This window comes from Diplotaxodon limnothrissa, linkage group LG11 (genome assembly GCF_057381915.1).
Source record: "Diplotaxodon limnothrissa isolate DT_005_m linkage group LG11, D_limnothrissa_male_GT1.1, whole genome shotgun sequence".
NCBI classification, from domain to species: domain Eukaryota; kingdom Metazoa; phylum Chordata; class Actinopteri; order Cichliformes; family Cichlidae; genus Diplotaxodon; species Diplotaxodon limnothrissa.
The window spans coordinates 23558415-23580522 of record NC_140606.1 but is presented as its reverse complement, the minus strand read 5'-3'; the positions used below and the strand labels follow the sequence as shown (position 1 = coordinate 23580522).

The 22108-nt window shown below is 40.8% G+C and overlaps 2 protein-coding genes across 2 annotated transcripts; one reads left to right on the top strand and one right to left on the bottom strand.

Annotated features, from left to right (window-relative positions):
- Nucleotides 1-653: 653 nt before the first annotated feature.
- Nucleotides 654-7893, bottom strand: lin28aa (lin-28 homolog Aa). The gene is made up of 4 exons (XM_085365378.1): nucleotides 7863-7893; nucleotides 7178-7350; nucleotides 3192-3376; nucleotides 654-873 (listed from the first exon to the last, which is right to left on the bottom strand). The coding sequence occupies exons 1-4, from the start codon at nucleotides 7891-7893 to the stop codon at nucleotides 654-656; spliced, it is 609 nt and encodes a 202-aa protein (XP_085221504.1).
- A 3860-nt stretch (nucleotides 7894-11753) lies between these two features.
- LOC146622755 (glycoprotein endo-alpha-1,2-mannosidase-like protein) lies at nucleotides 11754-21511 on the top strand. Its single transcript, XM_085365377.1, has 4 exons — nucleotides 11754-12279; nucleotides 13547-13656; nucleotides 20433-20509; nucleotides 20875-21511. The coding sequence occupies exons 1-4, from the start codon at nucleotides 11769-11771 to the stop codon at nucleotides 21509-21511; spliced, it is 1335 nt and encodes a 444-aa protein (XP_085221503.1). The 5' UTR covers nucleotides 11754-11768.
- The last annotated feature ends 597 nt before the right edge of the window (nucleotides 21512-22108 follow it).

Sequence of the window (22108 nt, the reverse complement as noted above, 5' to 3'; positions counted from 1 at the left end):
ACCTCTGGTCTAACATTCATTTGGCCCCAGGAAAACTGGATGGTCAATTGCAATATTGGCAGCTGCCAATTCATTGCTAACATACCCTTAACCCCCCCCCCCCCCCCCCCCCCCCCAATGTTATTTCACAAACCCCTCCCCCATCCCCGTATGATATGCAAACTCTAACATTCATTACAGATGTACTAACTGTTACATCTACGCCCTGTCGGATAGTGAGGTGTAACAGTCGGGAAGGAAACAAAATGGTAAGGCAGCAAAAGTGTAGCTATACTAAACACACTGAGTATTACTCAAAGAAGAAGAGGTATAATGCCCACAGCAGAGGCACATTATTATATAACAGAAATCTACGTAAACTCCTGAAGATCATCCATTACATAGCATTGCTCACTACAATCTCCAATCCCCAATACCAGTGATTCATACATTAAGCAAGCGTCCTGAGTGCAATAGTACAGCAGTATTCCTGAGTGTTACACCAAATAAAAACCAAATAAAAAAAAAAGACTTCAGCAACATTCTTCATGAGTATTTTTAACCTGAGGTAGTTCCAAAAGCAGCTTCAACAGGTGGAAGGGGATTGAGTCTCCCTCCACTCCATCAAAGCAGTTTGATTGGCCTCTGTGCTTCCCCAGAGTCGGATCCTGTGTTTAATCAGAGGTCTCGGTAGGTGGTGCCTGCTGGCTGTGCTCCTCCTCGTCTCCTTTGGAGGAGAACAGTTTTCCCTGAGAACCCGGTGAAGACTGTTGTGCTTTGATTGGGCAGCTGGCAACCATGTGGTCAATGCTTTGGCAGAAGTGGCACTTCTTTGGCTGGGGAGGTAACTTACACTCTTTGGCATGGTGGTCTAAGCCTCCACAGTTGTAGCATCTGAAAGAATAGAAAGACGTCTATTGAACCTGCAGTGGTCTCAAGAAAACAAGCAGGAAACACAAGTATATCTCTGTATTTGGATATGATATAGCTTCCATATCCAGAAGAGATGAAGCAACCTATTATGTGGTATTATTGTATTATTGTATCACAATGTTGTGATACAATAATACTCTGCTTGTGATTAAACATCTGAAAACAACATTTTAAGGTCAGATATTGTTCCAGCTTGATATCAAACTCTATACCAACCAAAAAGTAGTAACTAATGTGACAACTAAGAGACATTTTTGCATGTTGAGGTTTTCAAGCTGCAGCAAGTTACAACGTAAAGCCCTCAACTTAAAGCTTTTAAGTTACCACTAGATGGCAACATGTCACCTAAAATGAATGAGTTTGCATTTGGTCATACTTTAAGTCTTTAGGGAAACAGTAGAAGGAAATGTTTTTAAAAGTTTTCTATTTGACCAAAAATACCATTAAATTTCAGTAGCGTCTGTTTTGATTAGGAGGGTTTTTAGAAGACATAAATTGGGTGGCAAACCTGGTATTTTTATGCGGACCTTGTTACCATGGATCTTTAAGTTTTGTGAACCGCTTGAGATGCTTTTGTATCAAAGGTAGGACCATAAGGTGCCCACTGTCCACCGTTTGTAATCTATAGCATGGCCACGCGTACAGGGGCAGAAGACAGATGGGTTGTGGGCGTGGGGCGGTCAGTATGTGGCTCTGTGGACCCTCTGCTACCTTTGTAGCACCAGATAAGGTTGGATAAGGGCGGCTGCCAAAGGGTCAGTGTGGCTTTGTAGCTGTGGTCGTTGGGGGTGGTGTCAAGGTCTATACCATCACATCACAGAAGCTCCCTACATCAGCATCCATCAGAAGGCAAGTGGAAGGAAGGGGAAGTGGTCCCTTTGTCTAAAAAAGCTGCAGTAATGACCTCTGAACTCTGACCCCCAACCCCTCCCCAATCCCATCCCAGCCCCCCAGCTCTCTTGCTTTTACTCATACACCGTTGCCATGACAACAGTGACCCTTCACCCCCTTGGTAGGGCTCTTACATCTGTTATCAATTAAATGGACAGGAGGGCTTTTTCCCCTTGTTTCAGTCATATAAATATATAGATGTATATGTACAAATACCCTCAAAAAGGTGCCGTGTTTTACCCCGGTGAAGCGAAAATTGATATAATTATCTCCATATAGGTAATAAATATGATCAATTATTCACACGCATACATCCATGAAACCCAATCCAGTGTTGCATAATGAAATACACTGAAGGGGAATGATATCTTTGGATCAGCACAGTCTAGGGAGAGGTATTGAACACAGCAGCCCTCCCAGGACTCTTTGAGGCAGTAATGATCTGTTTTCACACTCACTACTCTCTGGCTGTAATCACAACTGACAGAGGGGGTAAAGTTGATACACCTCTAACCCTGCATTAAATGAATATTCAAAGACTATCCCGAGTATCAAGGCCCCCTTAGTTCTTTTTTCTTCTGCTGGGAGGGGTATTGTTGCCTTTGCCTTTTGATCTTCATGAGAATTTTTTTCCCCTTCTGAACAGAAGCTGATGTTTTCTCCGTTTATAACATATTAATCATTAGTACTGACATATTAAATTTATCACTTTTTAAATTTCTTTTAGAAACGCCTTTTAAAAAAATCGACATATTTTATTTTGATAACATCAAACTAGCACCTTGATTTTTAAAACAGGATTTTAAAGTTATTTTGAAGTCAACGCTTTTATCAAATGAGGTTGGTAGAGGAGGTTTTGGAGGAGATGGAGAGTGGGTCGGTTTGAATTCACCAGGGGCCAGCAGATTTAAACAGTTATTGATCCAGGTCACACGTCAAGCCTGCTGATGTGACCCTTACTAGGGCTAGATGTGGGGGTTGGGGTCAAGGGAGAGGAAGCAAAATAGGGAGAAACTACAACATCATTGTGTATCTACTTCAAACTCAACAAAAAAAGTGCAGGATTTTTTTTTAAATTAATTTATTTATTTTTTGCTGTTGTTAAAGAAGTAAAAAGTAAAACTGAAATATTTTATTCCTGTGTTACTGTGTAAAGTTTATGAGTGTTGAAGTTTTACTGCTAATTTTAATTAGCTTTAGAGCTATTTTTATTGGGTTAGTGATGTTTTTTCTGCTGTTATTAGTACAGTTTGCATATAGTGTACCATAGAAGTATTTCACAAATTTTATTTTTTAATCTGACACCAAGATGCTTCAAATAATTGAACATGGAACTGAAAGAAATTAAAGATATTTCTCTTGTCGTGTCCCAGTTCATCCATGCGTACCTGTCCCCCTTTGAACGCCGCTTTTGGACCTTCTTGCCTTTGGGTCTCCGCTCACTGCCCACGCAGTGGATGCCACCTGGTCCGGTCACTCTCTGTGACTCCAGACCTTTGGATGACTTTTTGAAGGTAAACTCGACCGCCTCGCCCTCCTTCAGGCTGCGGAAGCCTTCCATGTGCAACTTACTCTGAAAAGGGAACATAGGGAGATTTTCCATCATGAGCGTAACTGTTTCATGAATGAGTTTTCTGGCCATTCAAGTGTATAAAGCATTTGCAACATGGGAGAGTGCTGATTGATAAACGATGTGTTTCTCCATCACATGTAGATATCTTGTATGATATATAGAGTGATAATTGGATGTTTTACAACTCCTAATATCACACCAAATCACCTCCACGTTGAGCCTGTGGAGACTTTGACCCATGAGATCAACCCCCACTCATTCCTCACGGTGTGATATCATCAGAGGCCAACTGCGCTTATCAGGCATTTAGTATTTTAAGGTGATTGCCAGGCCTCACCTGATGATGAGCAAACAAGCACCAAAGCTTGCTGTTCCCACTCTACTCAGCAGTATGCACACACCGATTTGCAATTCAAAGCACTGTTTCCCTAACGCTGCATTGTCTATTTGGTGTTGTCTGAGTAGTAAACCTGGTGGGGATAACCTTCAACCCATCCCCCCCTTTAAAAGAAATTCCAAACTGCTGCCCCCACCCTGATCCCTCTTCCCACCCACATCACAAAGCTCTTCTAACACACTGACCACCACCACTAACCCTAAACTGCAGGATGCAGGGGTTGGTGTTCGAGTTGGGGGTGGGGTGAAGCTTCTCTGTGAGGTTGGGGGTCAGGGTGACATTCCATGAATAGTTGCTTGGCAGAAAGAGGTGGAAGATAAAAGTTTCGGGAATGCAAAAATGATTGATAGCTCTCTTTCATATCGGTACTTGGATATAATGATGATTTTGATCTTACGAGTTCTTGGCTTAATCAGTCATTTTATCCACTGTATTTTAACTGATACTGCCTTCACCTGAAGTGACCTTTGAATAGGATCATCTTCTAGATACTAGTGTCCTTATAGAAACATTTTGGACTCCCAAAGAAAGGAAAGAGATGAAGGAAAGGGGAAGGTGTGGTGCAGTTTTGAGGATAAATCCCATAGACTGGCTAACACAACATGGGAAACCCCTCTCTAAAATTCCCGTAGTGCGATTATATGATTAAATAGTCACTCATACCGCAGACTGCTGGCAAAGGAAAACCGATCCATTAATTATGGGGTTGTTTTGATAGGCATTAATCCCATTTTCTTTTATTTATTTTTTTTTGGAGTGAGTTATCATCCATCTATTACGTGCGACCATCGGTCTGCATTCTTTCTTTGCCCAAACCACAGGGAATCATATTCCACGACAGGTTATAATTTAAAAGGAGACAAGTAGTTAATCTCCAAAACGCAGATTTATATTAAACAACAATTAGGACACACCAGTGGTTAAAACTGAGGTTTAAATCGTTACAAACACAGGCGGGGGTCCAAGTGAGCCAACTAGCAACACCCCCATCAGTGAGAAACAAAACAAACAAAAGTGATGTGTTCTAATCCTCCAACACTGAGTCACAGCTGAGCATCTGCTGCAACGTCCTGAGCAGCGAGGAAACATGATTGGTGAGCCATGACAATTGAGTGGCATTGCGTGGACGTCCATAGAGCCCCAGTCCCATCAGGCCTCTCTGTGCTGCTTACTGTTAACCATTTCCTCTTCAACGTGTGACCTTCCTTACCCCAGTAACGGACCCTCAACACACCAGGTTAGTCTCACATGCAGGTACAGAATCAGGATGGGGCCATTTAAAAGTGAAGGACCTGTAAACAGAAGATGACTGGAAGCCAACTGAGTCAGAGAAAGACATCAGAGCAGTGAGGGACTATAAAGGGACTACCGCTGAGACAAACAGGGGCTCGGTCACGGCCACAGGGTGCTTCATTCGAATGCATGGCCCCATTGTTCACCTGCACAAAGGCCAGAGGACCCTGGGAGTTAATTTTCCTTGACACACGGCCACTAATTTTAGGACTGAGGCCTTTTCTTTTGCAATAACCCCTGTACATTAATCACTGATGTGTCCAGGTTTTCTAAAAGACAGTAAGAGAAATAACTGGCTAAAATGACACCAGTGATATTATAGTAATGGTCAAATGGAAGCTCAAACTAAAAGACAAACATGTGGCCATTTGTAAAAAGCATTCAGTTCAATAACTCTGAACAGTGATTTTAATGTTTTTAAGTAGCATATGACCGTTTGTATGAATCTATACTGATGGCACCTGCGCTGGTTCTAATTTCATTTGAGTCCCTGCGACTGCTGGAGCACTAATCTACATTTCTGCCAACTGAACTGATGTTTTTGGTTTGCAATATGAGTAATCAAATACCAGCTTCCTGTGTATAGTCAAAAAACATATCAGAGCTGTTCCACAGAACAATTAAATGTTTCTATATGCATCATCATCAGTAGGCAACAGGAAGACAGAAACGAGCAAGACCTGCTTGAGAGGACATGCAAACTTATTATAATGAAATGTGGGTGGCAGACCTGTGTTATAGCTGTGTATATTATGTAGGTGCATTTATTTATTATGCATTATTTAATCTTAGCATAAGTCTAAATGATGCAAAAAGCAGATCAAAACTAAGTGTTACAATGTAAGAACACATCTTCCCATGATGCTTTGAGAACAATTTTGAGAAATTTACCAGGGTGTTCGTTAAATTGGTGTGTTACACTGACTTACAGATCTAGTGTACCTCTGCCACACACACAGAGGGGGTTGAGCAGACGGCAAAGAGCCTTTAATCACTTTATGGTGAGAACTTTGAGGTGAATGGGCAGCTAGTGAGAATGCCTCTCATTCACATGCGAAACCTTTATCTTATCAGATAGAAATGGAGAAGCTCACTGAGATGAAAAAGGAGGAGAAGGGACCTCCCCACACCCACACACAAACAAAAACTCAAACACTTAACTTTAAGGTGAATAAAAGTGTTGGAATGAGCCTTCAAGCTCTACTTTAAAACTAAAAGTAGGAACAGCAGCACCAGGTGGGGGGGGGGGGAAAGTGTGTGAGGTGACTGTGTTGTATTTAGCCACCTCAAGTTTGACTGTTTAAAATGTGTTTAATCTGAAAAGCAGTGATCAGGATCAGTAACCCTTTTTAGATACCACCCCAATAGGTTGCTCAAATGATGTGTTAAAGAATTCTGTTCGCAGGTGGAAAATAAATGGTTAAAAAAATCTAAACAAACACCCACACACAAAAACAATGCACACTGATTGTTCACGTCTCCAGATGGAGATCAATTAAACGTTTCCTCCTCCTTAATGGCTCAGTTTTCATGCAGCTCAGGAGGCTTATGGATGTAAGCCTGTTAAAAGTGCGCTGGCTTCAATGAACAACAAAAACCGCACATTCATCTCTCCATCACATTGTGTCAGCGTCCTGAAAACCACGAGGGAGGCCCGCTGCTCCCCTCTGGCTGCAACACGTGTTCCCCTAAAGGAGAAACACCCACCGCGCAGCAAAAGCATCAATTTAACAGTTAGACGTTTCCGGCGTTGTAGCAATTTTTTATCTTTAAATGTCTTTCAGTGCCCTCCCTGTTGAAGGACTGGATTTCTGATTAACCTCGCTTTCTTTAAGTTTTTGTTTGTTGTAATGTTTTAACTTGTGCCCACAATCCTTTGCTGCTGGGACTAGGTCTAAAAGCACAGAAAGTGAAGACTGGAAGAAGATAAGATTGATCTCTGATCTCCTGGTGTGGAGAGATTTTACTTGCTTAGATGGAAAACATATTTTTACCTTTACATTTTAGATATCTTTATTGGGATGCAAAGGAGCTGGTCCACACACCGCCACCACCAGTGCTGCGTTTCACATAATAAACAAACACCACGTCGGAGCAAAAGCAGATCATACCTGATGGACGAACACATCCACCGGCTCGTCCAGCGGCTCTCCCTCCCGGCTGGTCATGGACAGGAACCCGAAACCCATGCGGACGTTGAACCATTTACACACACCGACCCCGTGGAAAGACTCTGAATTCTCCTCGGGACTCGGTCCTTCATCCTCCTCGGTTTTACACACTCCTACGATGAAACAATTTAGCAATTACTACAGAAAAGCTTTAAACCTGCGAAGGTGACGATGCTTAAAAACGCAAAAGGTTTTTTTTGAAATTGAAAGGTTTTAAAAAACGGAAATACAAAATTTCCTTTAGGCTAGGCTACCCAATCAATAATCAATACGAATCAATACAATGAACAAGATTAGGCTGTATTTCTCGCAAAATTTGAAATAAATTATAGCCAACTTTTTAAGGGGAATAAACATGCGACTTTTTTCAGCGAATGCACAACGAACTGGTGCATTAGCGCAAAAAGGAAACAAAAATATTCTCCCTTCCCGTAAGATGCACAAAATTTTAAAGACAATGCAAAGCACTGATAGACACACGGACTGCACATTTTAACGTTCAAGTGTGTGAACAATGCGTTAAAACGTTCGGCTGCAATCGAGCACACAGTCCACAGGTACAACGACTCAATTAACTTGCAAAAACTAGTAAATGTAACTCAAAATGTAGCTCAAGTTACCCAACCTCGGAGCTGCTTCTTAGAAACGGAACCCATGTCTTCAGTTCTGCCTTGAGTCAAAATCAGCACCCAAGCTACAGTATCCAGTGTACAAGCCCTCAAACTGGGTAATCCTCGCAGATTGCCACTTTCATGCAAAATGCTGTGAAACGCAGAAGCTGCGCAGCGAGAGGGAAAGCGTGAGAGGGAGGTAAACAAAAGGGGGCTGGCAACCTATCCCCCTTAAACAATGAGGGGTGGGGGGTCACCGGGAGAAATTTCTTTTTCTGTGAAGACCCCGACCCCCCCCCCCCCCCCGTTCGCTAAACAAAAAAAAAAACATCTTAGACAATACATCGAATTCCTGCCCCACCAGAAAGCGCTCTAACCGTTCCCAGAGATAACTCCCTAAAACCTGCCAGCATACCTTCTGCCATGTTCGGGAGCTATGGTTTAATCTCAGTGTCCACTGCTGCCGTTTCTCCCCTTTCTTTGGACGCCTTTTAGCGCTCCTGCAGTGGCCAGCTCTGTTGGTCAATACAAATGACCATTTCCCACCCAACAAAACCCCCAAACACTCGGTCACGTCCACGTGATTCACAATTACAGTCCCCAGGGATACACCGCATATTGCGTGATGGACGAGCCCAAACATGGGAAGTGGCCAATCACTATAATACGCATAATATTCTTATACCACCTTTGTTGTTGTGATTGACCACTACTTCTGTAACCAGTGTAACATCCTTATATTGCAACCTAAGCATCTGTTCTAGTAGTGAGTTTACACTTACTGTAAATTTATCTGTAATGTATTTTATAGGCAGGGTGAGGCATTTATCTGCCTAAAATGCAACTTTTATTTAAATAAAACCGGATACTAGAACAAACATTTTCGTGTAAGACTTGAAGCTTTTAAGCATTTCATTTAAATATAAATAGTGAGGTGAAGCTGCATGTAATAGATGAAAAGGCCAGAAGTAAATGGTGTATAACACTCTACTTGAAGCAATTAGTTTGAGATGTTCTTTTAAAAAATAATAATAATGGATTTGAATATCTACATTTTATATCTATGTCATATTACTTCTCACGTGTGTTGGTTTCCTTATAATCAGAGATTCCTGTAACTGCTCTCCTAGGAGGGTTTAATGGTAATCCAGATGAAATTGTGAGTGGGGGACGGTTTTTTTCCACATGCAGCAGAGGAGGAAGAGCTCAAAGGAGTCAAACAAGCAAGATGAAGGCGTGAAGAAGAAAACGGGAGAGAGAGAGAACAACAACAACTCGGATTTAACAAAAGCATGCAAAGCAGTTTATGCAAAAAAGAAAGAAAAAAAGAAGGCGACCTCACGAAAATAAAACGAAATCATGGCTCAATAGTGATCGATCACATCACGTTAAGTGTGTTGTTGAATTGCGTCCTTGTGAAATGAGTGATGCTTTAAAGACAGGAGGGGGGATAAGCAAATTTATCTCAGCCTAAATTAAAAAAACAAAATAAAATAAAAAAGATTGAAAAGGTGCTATTAACGTATTACTGGTGATGTTTATGTGTTGTTACATTTATAAAGGTTTTGGAAATGACAGATAAGATTGCAGAAAAGGGAAAAAATACGCAAAGTTCGTTTACATGTATTATACTGTTGTCTATAAAACACGGACACATGGATGTATTTGAAATTGTAATTCGTTTGCTTTATGCTACACCAACAAATATAAAAGATAGGGTTTTGCATTTGCTAATTTATTTGTGTGTTTGCTAAATAAAAACGATTTATTACTGTCACTGATTTGGCCTAAATTGGTAATACTAAATAATATTGAATATACCCGTTTTCTGTTGTATTTTACTTACTTATTTGTTGAAATGGAAATATGTGATTGATGACTGAGAGGAGGCTGTGGCTCCCAGTTTATCACAATTACCACAACGACCTCTTGTGGACCCACAAAACGCGTGTTTGTGGTCCCAGGATAATATATTTTAATTTAATATGGAAGCTGCACTTCATGCTCAAAGAAAGAAAGAGAAGAAAATTATTAATCAGTGGTTACGTTTATTTTCTTTATTTTCTTTATTTCTTTTTTTTAAATCAACAGTATTTTAGTATTTATTTTAGTTTTTACTTTTAGTTTTGTAATTTCGTTTGAAAAATGTGTTTTTAGTGGTATAAGTCGAAGGCACGAGTTGTATGTTTTTGCATAATTTACTAACTAGTTCACTAACTGACTACATTTATCTTTACAGAGGTTTGGCTAATGATCACAGAGGCCGTGAATATTTTTATTGCCACTTCATGTTGGAGTTCTTGTGCAAAGAAAACAATCTAATAAAGTGTCAGGACGTCAGAACTTCCAATAGTGGGGTGAGAGAGCCGTAAGTGCTACCTAATAGCATGACCGAAAGACACTGCTTTTGGACAATATAGCTGAATGCCAAAAGCCTAACAGAGCGCAAAGATACCTTGTTCTGACGACAGGAGGCGCTTTATTATATTTGCGACAAGGTTTATTTACAATCCCCCCCCCCCCCCCCCTCCCCAAAAAAAGGAGCTCTACACAACAACAACAACAGCTAATACTGTTATACTACTTACATTATTAATTTAAAAAATGGAAAACAAGCCACATTTATGTAATGAGTTCCCTATCCGTCTTTTACAAGCACATCAAAACATACTTTTTTGCTATTTCTCGTCTGCCAAAAACGGATTTCCGGTATTTGCCAGAAAATGACTGCGGGAATTCAAACTGTTATTAACAACGTGTTAGTCTATAATTTGTCCAAAAAAAAGAAAGTCCAACATATCTCTCGTGAATGATAGCAAGTCTTTTTGAGGTAGGAAGAACATTCCTATCACAAGGTAAAAGCCATGAATCTTTTTGACTGTTTTATCCTTTATTTATCCTGTAAAAAGAAAATAAAGAAAGAGTGAAAGACTAATCTCACTGGAATTACAGATGTCTTTTTCTTGAGAGATCAGTCCTTCATAAATCCTATTTACGACAGTCTATTTGTGAATATAAATAAAGGTATTCGATATAACAACAACAACAAACAAACATAAGAAATCACTTTTTAGCACAACACAAAGTGTTCTATAAAATGACCGCTAGATGTCAGTATAAGTCTCAGTACAAAGTGCCGACTAAAATAAATAAAAATCTAATAACCTACCTTAGGTTTAACTGTGAAAACAACTTTATGAGAAAATAGTAGTTAATGTCACCTTTAAGAGATGAGTCATAGTCTTGTGGCCTCAGACCTGTTGATAAGAACAGTAGGCTACATAACGGGTATAACCATGTTGCTTTTTAGTCTTTTCTTTTTGAGTAAACTTTAGAAACGGTGAACGAGAAGGGTCCCGCCTCTTTGGCATCCATAAGGAAACACCAGCCAACCAAGCACGGAGGCTTTAAAGCCTCTCCGGGCATGACCAACAGAGAGCATCACCCCTGCGTTTAGACACCGTTTTTTGTCGGAAGTCAGGTGGATGGAGCAGCTGATGGGCGGGGGCGGTCCACGGGAGCGGTGAAGCGTCTTAGTGAGTGACAGCGTGGAAAAGAAATATGAGAGGAGAGTCTTAAGTTAGGAATAACTGGCCTGTGGCATTTAAAACAAAAAAATTGTAGCTCGGGCTTATCTTAGAGGTATAGATCCGCGTTGCAGTGATAAAAAAAAAAATCCGCAGCTCATCGAAATGCGGAACAGAAGAAAGTTAAAAATTCCTTAATCAACTACGTAGGGTAGTCCTCCCTGGTTTGAGTGCAATCATGTAGACTCGTCCTTTAGCCGATGCGACGAAAAACACTACGGAGAGTTTGTAGTTTGTGGTGAACTCCATCTGGCCGCAGAAGCAGGACGCAGGTTTAATTTGCACTCTTGGTTCCGTCCGTGCCGTATGCAGCTCCTGCCACTCTAGCCAACCATGGCACGACTGAGGAGGAAAGCGTGCATAGCTCTGTTTCTTTTCACGCTGTTCATCTTTGGGACCATGATGGGACTGAGGACCCTGAAGCCCAGTGACGGTTTCTCGGACTTGGCTCCGGGCTTGGAGCTCCTGCCGATGATCGGAGGAAAGATGGACCGGCGCTCAGTGTCCCGTGATGGGACCGCTTCCCCGGGTCAAGCCCGTCCGCCTGGCAGCAACGCCAAAGCCGTGTTGTCTAACACCGGCCCCGAGGGGACCATATTTTATGATGTTCATATTTTCTACTATATGTGGTACGGCAACCCACATATGGACGGTAAATACATTCACTGGGATCACATCCTAGTCCCGCACTGGGACCCTAAGATCGCATCCAGCTACCCGAGAGGGAAACACATGCCGCCCGAGGATATCGGCTCCAGTTTCTACCCCGAACTCAATTCGTACAGCTCGCGGGATCCGGATGTGTTGGAGTCCCACATGGAGCAGATCGGAGCATCCGCAGCAGGTACTGTAAAAAATGCAAACCGGCACCCTGAAATTCTTAGAGAGACGCACAAAAAAGAGCTGAGTGTTGTTATTTGTGCACAGCAGCTTTACAGAAATGTGGCTTCTGTAAGCACAAAGCTGCCTCCCTTTAGCTGAAGGGGCTCGACACATTTTTCAGCACCACACATATACTGGACAGCTCCCCACATGCTTGGTTCCCATATATCTGCTGCTGCGCTTTCATCCTTCATTGAGGTGTACATCAGAAGCAAACTAATGTTTTTAAAGATGTTTAGCTATCTATATTAAAACTGAACCTTATACTACTTTAGTATTAAAGCATCACCAAGCCCCAAAGTATCTCTGCAAGTACCTTTATCTCTTTTAAATGTCATGAACTGATAATAGTTGTGTTGCAGTCTCATCAAAGACTTGTATGGCTCCCTTAAATTCAGTACAAGTTTGTTCCCTGGTGTCAAGTAACAGCGCAGTGTGTCAGCCATCAGCAGCCAACACATGATAGGCCCTGATGTGTCTGTCCTGCGGTGCAGTAGGTTACTGTACACCGGCTTGAGTGATGAGAAGGTCATCTAACCCTGAAACCTGGGAATCATGGGAGGTCCAGCTCAAAGTTGCTTAATTAAAACCTTCCATTTAATGAGAGACCTCATACTCAACTGTAAATAGATCTGCTTGACTTGGTGACTGATTTCCTGCCACTGAAATGAATAGCAGTAGCCGTCTTCTTGATACACAAAGACATGTTTGGCTATTGTAATCTAATAGTCTCCACAGCTCCACAGCAAGTGGACATGAGTTTAATAAATTAGTTGTGAGTGCATATACAGTGTGCCAGTTCCTACCTCTTGCCAGGCACCGCTGTGGCTGATAGAAAACCATTTTTCAGCCAGCGTGAGTTTATGAATTTATGAGCTGTCACACACTCAAACTGTTGCCACTAAAACAAGGCATAATAAATAGTCCTAAGATGACAAGTACATATTCATTTAAAAAATTGACTGTCCTCCATAGATCAGCAGATGTACTGTATTGCTGTGAACCACAAAGAGACACTAAAGGATGATCGCAGAGAAAGCAACATTACTCCAAGACAACAATAACTGCACATAAACACAGTTAGCTTGAAATCGATGCATCATTTCAGCAATCCATACAATAATATTGTTAGAGCTTCATATACATTTTGTTTGTATGTTCCCATCAGAAGGTGATGGTGCTCTGAGGTGTTAATTCGTATCTTTGATCAAGTGCTTATCTCCCTCCAGGTGTTCTGGTCCTGTCCTGGTATCCTCCTGGAGTAGCTGATGACAATGGGGAACCTGCTGAGGATTTGGTACCAGCTGTACTGGATGCAGCATATAGACACAACCTCAAGGTAAGCAGTGTCAGCACATTTTACGTGTGTGTGTGTGTGTGTGTGTGTGCATGTGTGCGTGTGTGTGCGTGTGTGTGTGAGAGAGAGATGTTTCTTAGATGAATCATCTATTTTAAACATTAACTTTTTTTCTCTTTCCTCTTCATTGACCTTCATTGAAACTCTAAAAGACAGACCAATAAAAAGGAAATCAGATAGCACACTATATAACAATACTGCCAAAGTATAACTAAAGTAAGCTCAGATCATATAGAAATACAACAGAGTTTACAGTAGCTTTGAACTCTGTTAGAGAAATTAGATTTTGTGAAATTCATTTTAACTTTAGGACTATAACTTCCTGGAAAACAAACCAGTGACTTTGTCATTTCTGTCACTCAGCAGCTATTCTGCATGTCCTTTAAGAAATACAGGAGATGCATCTCTAGAGATTTGTGTTTAGATAAAGACTATAACAAAAAGAAAATATATATATGGCTATACTGCCTCTCAAAAGGAAAGCATAGTGTCAATTTAGTACTACTACACAACAGTAGCTACTGCCCAACACGCATGGATACTGTGCTGATGGATTAATGTACAGCAAATCACCACGATATAGAATCTAGGCCAGATGGAAGCAGCTAGGCTTCTCCTAATTCCTAACAGCTGTAACAGTGTCCAAAGTATCTTAAGAATTCCTCATATCTGTCATTTACACTTAGAAATAGTTGAGCTGATGGTTGCAAAGTGTATATGGCAGAATATGTCCATAATTACACAACACTTTATCACATTTGTATTAGTTCTGAATGCGCTACACTTGAATTATTTGCATAAGAGGACCAAACTCAGATCCCTGAAGTACTCCACTGAGAACAATGAGCCATATTGAATTGTGTCTGTGGAGTTTCACTCTGCAGTGTGGATTAAACACCCAAAATTATCTACATGACATTAAGTGCTACGTAGACAGTCGTTAATATGTGCAGGCTTGCTTACAGTCTTTCATAGTGGCTCATTGTGTTGGCTTTTGTGGGTTCAAAAGAGAAGTCTTTACAATTGATGATTTCTATGAGCAAAACAGACCTAAAGTAACTCAGCTATTGTTTATTTTGCTATTTTTATTTTGAACTGTTGCAAGAGCCAAAGTTGAGGCTCAAATGTGAAAAAAATTGGAATTTCTGTCCACTACCCTTTCTAAAACCTCAGTGACACGGGACCAAAAGAAGGATTACTGGTCTTTCACGGAGGCATATGAAGAGCTTAACACTGCATAGGATAGTAATCTCGAACCAGTGTTATATGTGGAATTTGTGGGTGCTAAGGCCTTCTCAACTTGCTGTGCTGCATCCTGTAAAGCTGCTCACTGCTACTCAGGATTTGACTCGGAATACTTGCGGCTGCAGTGACTTCGTCTCTAGCATTAAAGCATAAAATGTGTCAAAGAGCTGCTGCTGTTGCCGCTGGATTAGTTGTTGAATGAACTCTTGAACACATTAGTGGGGTGGAGAGCCGTGGGAGGCGGTGCAGAATGTGGGTAAAACCACATGACCAATTGCCAATTAGGTTGGAAAATGACAGCGGACATAGCTGAGTCTGTGTTGGTGCCCCTGCTGCACTGTATTGAAGGCTTATTAAAGCCAGTGTTTGCTTGTAATCAGATATGATTCGTGTCAGATGCTTACCAAATACGAATGGAGGGATTGGGCGAAGAAAGACAATGAAGGGGAACAAGAGTGAGGTGCTAGCAGTACGGGATTTTCAGCAGCACTGTGGATCGGAACAAGGAACTAGAAATAAATTAAGAAAGTTCTCAGGTCTGTATGCTCTAATGTGAAGAATAAAAATGACTTAAGGGCCAAGATCTGAGGACTTTTCCCATGTTAAAGCAGGTGCCATTAATAATACACCACTGCATTTGTACATCTAATTCATTAATTTAATCATCTTAATAATTACCGAACATTTTCTAATATCAGCTTCTAAATATGACATTTTGTTGCTCTTTTTTAATATATGTAATTTATAATCGAATATTTTTATAATTGAAAAATTTTATAGTTTAAAAATGACAAATATGTACACACGTAATAATATTTCCGTGAGCCTCTTGAAGTATATTTACCTTTTAATGCACAAGACCAAAAATCATTATTCACAAGTTGTATTTACAATTTGCAAAAGTTATCACCGAGGTTAATTACAAATCAGTATTGCAACACAAGTCATTATCATGCTGGTGTTTGTATTCTGTTGTGCAGATAACATAATTTGATTTCAGCAGAGATGCGGCCACAAACTGGCCTCATTCTCACTATAAACAACTCCGATGAGAGGCAGAAGAGTTGTCGGGCTAGCCTGTCAGATTTAATATCATACTGGGGAGTTTTTTCTGTTTGGTTGAAGGCAACGAAATAATGCATCTCTACAAGGGCAAGACAAGAATGCAGGGATTAGACATGCATGGCTGAGTTGATGAGGTTTTACACATAATGCTGTCAGTAAAGAAGCTAATAGACAGAATTTAATGCCACGCTTTATTGTCATCATCCACCCAGCAAGCATGGCATTTTCATAAAAGCACGTGAGGAAAAACAGATTGTGACACGTTTTCTTCAAACTGCATATTGGAGTATCTTACTGAAATAAGAACGAGCTGCTTATCCTTGTGTTTAATGAAAACGCGCAGAAGGTCACAATCAGAGCAGTCTCCAGAAAGCGCTGGAATGAAATTATTCAGAGTTGAGTGGAGTCTTTCCAAGCATCCTCTTCCAATTCTCTTTGTTTTTCTTGAACTGTTATGTCTGCACAGAGCTACATTTATCTTTGGATTGCATCCTCTTGCATAATGTTTAGCAAAATGCTGACAAGGTAAAGAACTTTGGCTCTGATAATTTGGAACTCTGATGAAAAACAACCTTAAATCATTTCTGTGCTCTTTTCCACTGAAAGGCCGGACAAAAGGTGGGAGGGAAGCCCAAGTGAGGAGGATGGATGGTCCCACAGAGGGCAGTGGCAGCAGCCAAAAATGTATCAGATCAGGATACAAGAAGCTCACATAAAGTGGCTGCTTGCTTATCTGAGAAATGCATGAGCGAATTAGCAGTTTTGTTTTGAGTCCTCACCACCTTGGATAGTCTACTGTATGATATCAGAAAAATACATTCATAAAAAAAGACAAAAAAAATATCACAAAGGGAGGAACCTCCAGGAGTAATGAGCTATCAGTATTTATGATGCGTACCTTGGTTTCCAGCTTTGTCCTTTCTTGACCTGAGCTGTCTTGCATGTTGCAGCAGCAATCCTCCAAACTGAGGAGGAGTCTGGCACTCGTAACTGATGAATATGAAATTAACTTTCCAAGATTTTCATGGACAGACTAACCCATTAGGGGACACTTACTCGTAACCTTTAAGTATTCAATAGCAAAGAATAAACAAAAAAGAAAATGTAAAATCAGAGAAGCTGGAACCATTTTTGCCTGAAAAATAATATGACACATACATTTTAAAATTAAGAAATTATTGGAAAAAACATGCTTTTTTTAATCAAAGAAGTGTTTGCATTCAGACATTTAAACATGCAGTAAAATTATCAATAAAAATAAAAAAACAAGGAAAATGCTACAAATGACCAGTGACATGATCTGTCTCCATGACAGCAGGATGTAATGCTGAGCTGACAACGCATTTATATGAACCCAAAGCGATAGATGGAGGTTTAGATAAGAGGAATACAGTGAATTGCATACAGCTTTTGACCTAATTGAACATGTACAAGTTAGACTGAAGGTGAATGGAAACTGGAGACGAGCAAGCTCACTAAAAACAAATCCAGCTTCCATCCTGGTAGCGATCCCACGCCACATTGCTAAAAACACACTGACCCCTCTTCGGGTAATGCTGCAAAAGAAAGCAATGTACTTTTTATTATATAAGTTGAATAGCATCTCAGTAACACCCACACACGGCTCATGTTGGAGAGCACATCACATGAGCCTCCACAGCAGTGCTGCTGCTTGACCTCAGCTCGAAGTGGAGCTGAAATAGTCCTTTTGCCCAGGGCAGGGTGGGGGCGGCTTGGTGGGGACAGGGTAGGGGGGTTATTGGAAACTGGAGGTAGGAGAAAAAGAGCAGAGGGGATATGTGCATCATGGGTCCCATGACTCAGTTTGAGCCTGTGAACAATCTGCACCCTGAGGGGGTGCAAAAGTTCTATCTCCTAAGTAGGCCATGAAGCTACACAGGGGAATATGGCCCATGGGTGCCCTATGATGGCATCAGCCACACTTCCTTATTTCCCGATGCACTCAGTAGCTACATTTTTTCGTACATGAAACCTGTACAACCTCGGTGTATATCCACCGACTTCATTCACTGTAGAATGAAAGTGATATTAAATTGATCTAACTGTCAGAAAAGGTCTGAATCTATATTTTTGTGTTGGTGCATATCCTTCCCTTTGCGCTTTCTGCATGACATGCCACTAAATTCACTCTGCTCAGCACAAATCACACCGGGGCTGTTCCAGACTGCACTGTCAATGTTTATGAGGTATTAAAATGCGTTGACTATGTCTCATTTACTTCTAAATTACCAAAAATGTAATCAGCCAGCGCGTTGGGGAAAATGAGTTTTCTAGTAGCCTGCACTCTGATGTAGTATCTATTTTCCTCTGTTATAATCATGTTATAATCATGCAGCTTCACGAGCTGTAATATCTCATAGATTTTTTTGTGGCTTTATCTTACTGTACTATCTTATTGTCTCCATCATTTTCTCTCACTGTTACTGCCAGAGAGTTAGCTTCATAAATATTGATTTTAGAATATGATTTACTCATATGCCCAAGACCTTCCTTCCTCAATCTCTTTTCAAATTACTCTTTTGCAAAACAAAGTGCCTCTTACACTGTTAAAATTGACATTTTTTTGTACATAAAAGCACTTAGTATCATTATTAGTAGCAGAAGTGATCCAGTTATTTGGATCCATCCTGACCGTCCAGGACACATATCCATTAATTCGTTAATACGCTACACTTAACTCCATAACGACAATATGGATCTTACAGAAAAACTACAAAATACATCTATTTCCAATAACAAGTAGGTGAAATGCCATTCTATAGTTTAGTGGAGCTTTGCAAGCATTGGATTTTTAACAAAGATAAGACTTGGATCATGTAAAGTGGGCTAAGGCATCTTTGTTTAGCTTACTCAATGGCAGCCTACATCCCTTTAGATGCTTCCATCATCTCAAAAAGGACATTTTCCTTTCACATTGTTCCTCTCAAGTGTCCAGTGCTGGAAAAGTGGTGTTTCTCTTTGATCATGCATTATTCAAAGTCACTGAATTCTCCAGGCACACCTTAAAATATTCAACTTAAGCACTTTTTGTGTACATGTCACTTCATATCCCTTGTTCCTCTGCTGCGTTTGTTCATGAACTGTAAACGGCCATTTCTAACAGACGCATTAACTGTGAGTGTTACAATAGTCTCCAGAGGCAGACCACTCAGGCTGAAAAACAATTATAGTGTAGCACATTTTGTCGTGAACACGGAGCAGTGAGGAAACATGGTGCTTTGATGTCCGTGTAAGTGGGTAACATTTGTGTTGGTGAGCCTTCGTAGTGTTATAGCCTTATTAAAGGGTTTTTAGAAAACTGCAGTGAGTCTGTAATAAGGTACAAGGGTAAAGGCACCAGACTCCTGATGCCACGCATTGCTTTGGGGCTGCACAAGGTCAAAATGGTGCATGACTAACATGTTTTGCTGAATTATAACCGTGAGACTCATTTTCCTGAAAAGGGGCTCAGAGGTCTGATGAGCTGTGATACCATCTGACTACAAAAACAGGGGTTGGTAATTGCGGTGTGACCAACATTGTTGCATCCGTGCCCAATCAAATTGTGATCTCTTTGTTTTTAATATGGTTACTTCAAAGATAGGGACCAGGTCTGAGACCGCTCAGTCACCATCTTCAAACCCATGTTGGTGCATCAAAACAGTGATAAAACGGGGATAAAACAGCAACAATCTCATTGAGATAATAATGTGATTAATGATGATAAAGCTCAAATCTTTTGTCTGCTGCAAATATGTTGCTATCCACACTTGACCTGTAGTGGTGTACTGGAACCAGACATGGAATCCATGCATTAAATGCAACACTGTCAGCCACAGACTGGGTCAGACTGAAATGTGGAAAATGTATTGCTTATACAGTTATAAGCAAACTGGCACCGCTAGTTCTTTTCAATAACAACAAGCATTTTACCAAGATCATCAGATTATCATACCCTGATGAAGATAAGAGAATGAATGGATTCATGGATGGATGGATGGAAAAATAAGAAGCAAGTAACACAATAATACAGTGTAAGTTCAGGTTTTATGCATGTTTCTCTCTGAAAACACTTAATGGTTCGTCTCTCCAACTACTTTGAACTAGATAGCAAAAAAAAAAAAAAAAAAAATCAATCCAATCATTCGCCAACCACCTTTCCCTGGTTGCATGGAGGTTGTGGTCCTATTTTTCCTCTTGTGTGACTGAGGCCTTATTGAATTATTTTTGTCTTAGAAACATGTCAGACTTTGATTGATTACAAGCCAGGAGAAGTTACTGTCACTCTCGTCAACTTTCTATGAGGAATCTCCCCCTGGGAACGCCTGACTTTTAGTCAATACTTCTCGAGGTCATCTGTAAATGCTGACCTTGAATGATACATAAATTAATAATGTAGTTATATAATGAATGAAAATGAACATGCATATTGCTTTATCATCTCCCAGGTTGCATTCCACATCCAACCATACAGAGGACGAAACGATCAGAGTGTGCATGACAACATCAAGTACATCATTGACAGGTGGGTGCATGTCTGGCTGTGCTTCATCGCTGAGTCAACTCAAATAGAAAGCCATTAAGATTGCATGCATAGCAAGAAAAACAGCAGTTACGACACTGAAATACTTTTAGGGTGCATTTCAGCTTATATAAAGCCAGTTTCATGACTTATGGATGAGTTCTTCAAGCAAAAGCCATTTTAACTTTTAACTTTAACATGTGGGGTTGCTCTGAAAAAGAGGACCTTTCAGAGATTTACTCAGAAGTCCCAAACCTTGAAAAGATATTCAGTTTAAGTAAGAAATGGTATACAATATTTTATTCTTTGTCTCAGTGGTAGGGTTTATTGTTGTGTTGTTAAATGTTCTGTATTATATTCTTTTTAAGGTATGGCGACCACGGAGCGTTCTACAAGTTCACTACCAGCACAGGGAAGAGTCTTCCTCTGTTTTACATTTATGACTCCTACCTAACTCCACCCGAGTCCTGGTCTGAGTTTTTGACACCGACTGGCTCCCACAGCGTGCGTGGGTCAGCTTACGACTCCGTCTTTATAGCCCTGATTGTGGAGGAGCGTCATAAGCACGACATCCTGGCAGGCGGCTTCGATGGCATGTACACTTACTTTGCCTCCAACGGCTTCTCCTTTGGCTCTTCTCACCAGAACTGGAAAGCCATCAAAGCTTTCTGCGATGGGAACAACCTCCTTTTTATCCCCAGCGTGGGGCCTGGTTACATTGACACCAGCATTCGGCCGTGGAACAACCACAACACACGCAACAGGGTGAACGGACGTTACTACGAGACAGCCCTGCAGGCGGCACTCAACGTGCGCCCAGAGATTGTCACCATAACATCTTTTAATGAATGGCACGAGGGGACGCAGATAGAAAGGGCTGTGCCTAAAAAAACTGTGACACGGGTTTACTTGGACTATCAGCCACATGGGCCTGATCACTACCTGGAGCTGACCCGCCGCTGGGCCGAGCAGTTCAATAAAGAAAAGGAGCAGTGGCTCATGTGAGCTTTCATCAAACTGACTTGAAACGGCACGCTGTAGTGGAAGTGTGTGCACACATGAAAGAGGAGGCAAGAGAGCGATTGATTGATATAGTTTTGAGTGCAGAAGGACATGCTGTTACCTTTTTTAAACATGCTGGATGCGAGAGGTCCTATAGATGTGTGTGCAAATTCAAAGATAGGATACAAAGCGTATCAAAAACCCAGACTTGTAAAATGCTCTGTGGGTCTGTCTCTAATCTCTAATCTCCCCCACACAATTGGTACGTTGAAATGTCTGCCCGATAATTTATTGTATTTCTAAATACAGTAAGCCACCATCTCATGCCCCTTTATATGGTGAAATAATAGAACTGAAGACACTGTAGTTTTCATTTATCCATAACATACAATTTGACCCTTTACCCAGGTTCAGAGAGCTTTTTAAAATGGGGATGATGTGGTGTTTTACAACTTGTCACTGTCACACAACATCATAATTTGTAAAGGTAAATTTGGAACATTATAGCATGTTAGCTCAACTTGAAAAAACACAGAACATGACAGTTTCTCACAGCAGATCCCCTGCATCCATTTCACTCGATCTCTAACATCTTCCTCT